The sequence below is a fragment of the Orcinus orca genome, chromosome 7 (genome assembly GCF_937001465.1).
Source record: "Orcinus orca chromosome 7, mOrcOrc1.1, whole genome shotgun sequence".
Classification (NCBI taxonomy): Eukaryota; Metazoa; Chordata; class Mammalia; order Artiodactyla; family Delphinidae; genus Orcinus; species Orcinus orca.
Genome location: NC_064565.1, coordinates 75924003 through 75930002, shown reverse-complemented (window position 1 = coordinate 75930002; position 6000 = coordinate 75924003). Strand labels below are relative to the sequence as shown.

General features: G+C 39.5%; 1 protein-coding gene across 2 annotated transcripts in view; it reads right to left on the bottom strand.

Annotated features, from left to right (window-relative positions):
* Positions 1–1906: 1906 nt before the first annotated feature.
* The window catches only part of WDR75 (WD repeat domain 75), a 41176-nt gene continuing 37082 nt past the window's right edge, over positions 1907–6000 (bottom strand). For both annotated transcript variants that reach the window (XM_004276927.3, XM_033400264.2), the window contains exons 20-21: positions 2627–2718; positions 1907–2251 (exon numbers count right to left, since the gene is read on the bottom strand). In XM_004276927.3, the coding sequence (XP_004276975.1) occupies positions 2047–2251; positions 2627–2718 (297 nt within the window). In that variant the 3' untranslated portion in view covers positions 1907–2046. The remainder of the gene's footprint in view (positions 2252–2626; positions 2719–6000) is intronic.

Sequence of the window (6000 nt, the reverse complement as noted above, 5' to 3'; positions counted from 1 at the left end):
AAGTATGAAACCTTTCATACATAACTGCAAAAAATAAACTTGCAGGTACCATGTCAGTGTCTGAAGGTGGCAAAATGATCAACTTATGTCAGCCCCACTCCCCAGGCTGAGAACACTGGTCACCTGGCTGTCCTTGCCCCAGCTGGTTAGGGCAGAGGTTCCACGTCAGGAGATACAAAGACCAGAGGCTATTTTCTCCACTATTTGTGAAGCAGAGGGGTGTCTCTGACACTCTGAGAGGGTCCACTGTGCCTTATCCCCCCTACCCCGCCTTTTTGGAGCAGTGGGTGAGAGATTTTGCCCAGGGGTGAGACAGTCCATAAGAATAGAGAGTTCTGACATTATTTGAAATAGAGTGAAGTTCAAGCCTAAGGTATTCTTGAAAACAATGGAGATTTTGGTGGTAAGCAATTAAGGGGAAGCTAGTAGCTCCATGAGAGCAACAAGCTAATCCATATGCCAGCTAATTTACCAAAAAGAACCAGGAAAAGAGACAGCTAAAGAGTCCTCCCAGGAACCTCAAACACTGGCCTCAAAAACTAACCCTGCAAAGGGACCAAAATTTAATGGATCAGACTGTGGAACAATTTATATCCCACATAATGTAAATAATGTAAAATGGTGAAGCTGATTTGTAAAACAGTTCTGTGATTCTTCAAAAAGTTAACCATAGAGTTACCAAGTGACTCAGTAGTTCTGCTCCTAGGTATATAAACAGGTGAAATGAAAATAATAAAAAGAAATGAAGTACTGATACATGCTGCAGAATGAATGCTAAGTGAAAAGAAACCAGTCACAAAGCCCACATATTATATGATTCTATTTTTATGCAATATGCAGACTAGGCAAATTTATAGAGACAGACATATTAGTGGTTGCGTGTGGGGTGGGGCAGACTGGGAGTAATGGAGAGTGACTGGCAATGGGTTGAGTTGTGGGGTGATGAAAATGTTCTAAAATTGACTGTGGTGATGGTGTGCAACTCTGAATATACTAAAAACTGCTGACCTGTATACTTTAAATGGGTGAACTGCATAGTTTGTGAGTTATCTATATCTCAATCTAGCTATTTAAATGAAATGTATAGATCTTACTTGGATACTGACTCAGACATACTTAAAAAGCCACTTACAGCAATTTTGTGAACATTCCCTGAGATGTGCTTTTGTGATGTGTACACTTGTTTTTGCATTAACTTTTTAAATATAAATTTTATGGAAGTGTATCATGGAACTGGAAAACTCTAAATGCTAAGTGGTTAAAATGTAGAAATTTCACTACTTTAAGGTAATACAGGAGTCTTGCATTCTTTTCTACTAGTAATGGGACTGTGCTTAAAAAGTAGTTGTTATTTGACTCAGTATAAACAGGCATAACACTGACAGAGTAATACCAGCTCTTCTTATCTGCCAAGGCTGTCATGAAAATTGTATTTACAAGTATAGTAGACAAGACCTTACCCGAAAGATATGTGACCAGATGATGTGAATGTAGAGTTTTTCAGATTTCAGGCAGCTCATATTATATAAAATCCTCAGTGGGGTCTGTGAAATACCACCATAATCAAATCATTTCTCTAAATTTCTCTATGAGAAGAGAAATACTCTAAGAGGGATTAAACAAGACTACAGAGAACCTCATATCAGTTCAGGTCATATTTGGCCACCAAATGAATTTTGAACTTAACATCATCAACAAAACCTTTTGACTTTTTGTATCTATCTATCTTCGAATTGCAGACAGGGGGACTTATGCTGTACAAATTCAAGTCCCAGCTCTGCTATAGCACCTGTGAAGAAAATATCTAGCTACTCTATAGGGCTGATAAGTGAAAAGAGATGATGTATATAGCAACTAAAACATGATGCAAATATAGCTTAATATTACCAGTCATTTAAAAAGCAGAGCCTGTTAATATTTAACATTTTATGAACAAATAACATTAAAATAGAATTCTGGAATAGCAACATACAACAAAAACAAACAAAAAAACCCCACAAAACAAAAAAACACAAAGTGTAAAACCCTCTCCCTATTCTCCAAGGCTTAAAGAGCAGTCATCCAGCTGTAGTCTACTTTCCTAAATTTTCTCAGTTCCTTTTCTTCAGATTTTGACAACTGATGTATAATGTCTTTTCCCAAATCTGTGTTATTTGTATCCTGGACCTCTTCAGTGAAGTTATTTTCTTCATCTGAATCAACACTTTCTTTTTCTTCTTCCATACTGACATCATCAGGAATTTCTTCAGCACTTTAACAATAACAGAATAAAATACAATTACTATTAAAAAATATTTCTAAACAATAACTTTCCAATTATTTAAGGTATCTATGAAAAAACAATCATGAACAAAATAATACACTTTAAAAATTATGGATTATTATAAAACAACAGGTAAATTTATAAAACATGAAATTTTGAAACCCTTAAAACATTACCACGAAAGATGTCTGATATTTAGTTTCAATGAATTTTATTTATTTGACTTAGTAATCCTATATCCTTTAACTATAGGTCAAAGCTGAAATAAAGAGAAACACAGGGAAAGAATATTCTAATCAAGGATAACACAAACCATCCTGTTTCTCAAAACAGTATCTAAACATATCTTATGAACTGCCTTACCTCTTAGTCTCCTTAGACAGCAGCAATGAATTTACAAACATGGAGCACAGGAAAGAAGCAGATGGCAGTACATGGGCTGGAGTGTGAAGAAGCTACAGTAAAACAGAAAAACAGGGTTTCATTTAAAAAGATGAAATGCCAAGGCTTTCATCAACAGTAGGCTCTCCCCACAGAAAAACCAAACCGAAGAACTCCCTACTTTTGGGGCTCCCTGGTGGTGCAGTGGTTAAGAATCTGCCTGCCAATGCAGGGGGACATGGGTTTGAGCCCTGGTCTGGGAAGATCCCACATGCCACAGAGCAACTAAACCCAGGCACCACAACTACTGAGCCTGCGTGCCACAACTACTGAAGCCCGTGCACCTAGAGTCTGTGCTCTGAAACAAGAGAAGCCACCTCAATGAGAAGCCTGCACACTGCAACGAAGAGTGGCCCCCGCTCGCCGCAACTAGAGAAAGCACGCACGCAACAACAAAGACCCAAACGCAGCCGATAAATAAATAAAATTAATAATTAAAAAAATAGCTTAAAAAAAGAACTCCCTACTTTTATGCAAATAAACCCATGTCAGGCTACAATAATCAGAAATTGTAAGTTTTAGGCCATTTAATTCGGGAATTAAAGTTGCACAGTATATAGACTGGTTCAACGTGCTGGAGTAGAAAGATGTGTGCTCACTCCCTCTTGTGAAAACACCGGAATCACAACTAACTGCTGAACAGTCATCGACAGGGAGACACTGGAACTCACCAAAAAAGATATCCCACATCCAAAGACAAAGGAGAAGCTGCAATGAGATGGTAGGAAGGGCGCAATCAAAGTCAAATCAAATCCAGTAACTGCTGGGTGGATGACTACAAACTGGAGAACACTTATACCACAGAAGTCCACCCACTGCAAAAGGTTCTGAGCCCCATGTCAGGCTTCCCAACCTGGGGGTCCAGCAACAGGAGGAGGAATTCCTAGAAAATCAGACTTTGAAGGCTAGTGGGATTTGATTGCAGAACTTCCACAGAACTGGGGGAACAGAGACTCCACTCTTGGAGGGCACACACAAAGTAGTGTGTGCATCAGGACCCAGGGGAAGGACCAGTGGTTAGTCTCCTAACCCACTGGAGACTGAACCAGGCCTATCTGCTAGTGTTGGAGGGTCTCCTACAGAGGTGGGGGGTGGCTGTGGCTCACCGTGGGGACAAGGACACTGGCAGCAGAAGTTCTGGGAAGTACTCCTTGGTGTGAGCCCTCCCAGAGCCTGCCATTAGCCCCACCAAAGAGCCCGGTATGCTCCAGTGCTGGGTCGCCTCAGGCCAAACAACCAACAAGCAAATTAAAGTTTTACCAAGCTCTGCCCACCATAGCAACACCCAGCTCCACCCACCATCATTCCCTCCCAGCAGGAAGCTTGCACAAGCCTCTTAGATAGCCTCATCCACCAGAGGGCAGACAGCAGAAGCAAGAACTACAATTCTGCAGCCTGTGAAACAAAAACCACATTCATAGAAAGACAGACAAAATTAAAAGACACAGGACTTTGTACCAGATGAAGGAACAAAATTCCAGAAAAACTAAATGAAGTGGAGATAGGCAACCTTCCAGAAAAAGAATTCAGAATAATGACAGTGAATATAATTAATGATAGTGAATATGATCCAGGACCTCAGAGAAAGAATACAGGCAAAGATCAAGAAGATGCAAGAAATGTTTAGCAAAGACCTAGAAAAACTAAAGAGCAAACACCTAGAAGAATTAAAGAACAAACAAACAGAGATGAACAATACAATAACTGAAATGAAAACTACACTAGAAGGAATCAATAGCAGAATAACTGAGGCAGAAGAACGGATAAGTGACCTGGAAGACAGAATGGTGGAATTCACTACCAGGGAACAGAATAAAGAAGAAAGAATGAAAAGAGATGAAGACAGCCTAAGAGAGCTCTGGGACAACATTAAACGCAACAACATTCGCATTATAGGGGTCCCAGAAGGAGGAGAGAGAGAGAAAGGACCCGAGAAAATACTTGAAGGGATCAGAGTTGAAAACTTCCCTCACATGGGAAAGGAAATAGCCACCCAAGTCCAGGAAGTGCAGAGAGTCCCATACAGGATAAACCCAAGGAGAAACATGCTGAGACACATAGTAATCAAATTGACAAAAATTAAAGACAAAGAAAAATTATTGAAAGCAACAAGGATAAAATGACAACATACAAGGGAACTCCCATAAGGTTAACAGCTGATTTCTCAGCAGAAACTCTACAAGCCAGAAGGGAGTGGCATGATATATTTAAAGTGATGAAAAGGAAGAACCTACAACCAAGATTACTCTACCCAGCAAGGATCTCATTCAGATTCGATGGAGAAATCAAAAGGTTTACAGACAAGCAAAAGCTAAGAGAATTCAGCACCACCAAACCAGCTCTACAACAAATGCTAAAGGAACTTCTCTAAGTGGGAAACACAAGGGAAGAAAAGGACCTACAGAAACAAACCTGTAACAATTAAGAAAATGGTCACAGGAACATACATATTGGTATTACCTTAAATGTGAATGGATTAAATGCTCCGACCAAAAGACACAGGCTTGCTGAATGGATACAAAAACAAGACCCATATATATGCTGTCTACAAGAGACCCACTTCAGACCTAGGGACACATACAGACTGAAAGTGAAGGGGTTGGAAAATGATATTCCATGCAAATGGAAATCACAAGAAAGCTGGAGTAGCAATACTCATATCAGATAAAATAGACTTTAAAATAAAGAATGTTACAAGAGACAAAGAAGGACACAACATAATGATCAAGGGATCAATCCAAGAAGAAGATATAACAATTATATATGCACCCAACATAGGAGCACCTCAATACAGAAGGCAACTGCTAACGGCTATAAAAGAGGAAATCGACAGCAACACAGTAATAGTGGGGGACTGTAACACCTCACTTACACCAATGGACAGATCATCCAGACAGAAAATTAATAAGGAAGCACAGCTTTAAATGACACAACAGACCAGAGAGATTTGTTATTTATAGGACATGCCATCCAAAAACAGCAGATTACACCTTCTTCTCAAGTGCACACGGAACATTCTCCAGGATAGATTACATCTTGGGTCACAAATCAAGCCCCAGTAAATTTAAGAAAACTGAAATCATATCAAGCATCTTTTCCGACCACAATGCTATGAGATTAGAAATCAATTACAGGCAAAAAGACGTAAAAAACGCAAACACATGGAGGCTAAACCAATACGTTACCAAGAGAACACTGAAGAAATCAAAGAGGAAATTAAAAAATACCTGGAGACAAATGACAACGAAAACATGACAATCCAAAACCTATGGGGTGCAGCAAAAGCAGTTCTAAGA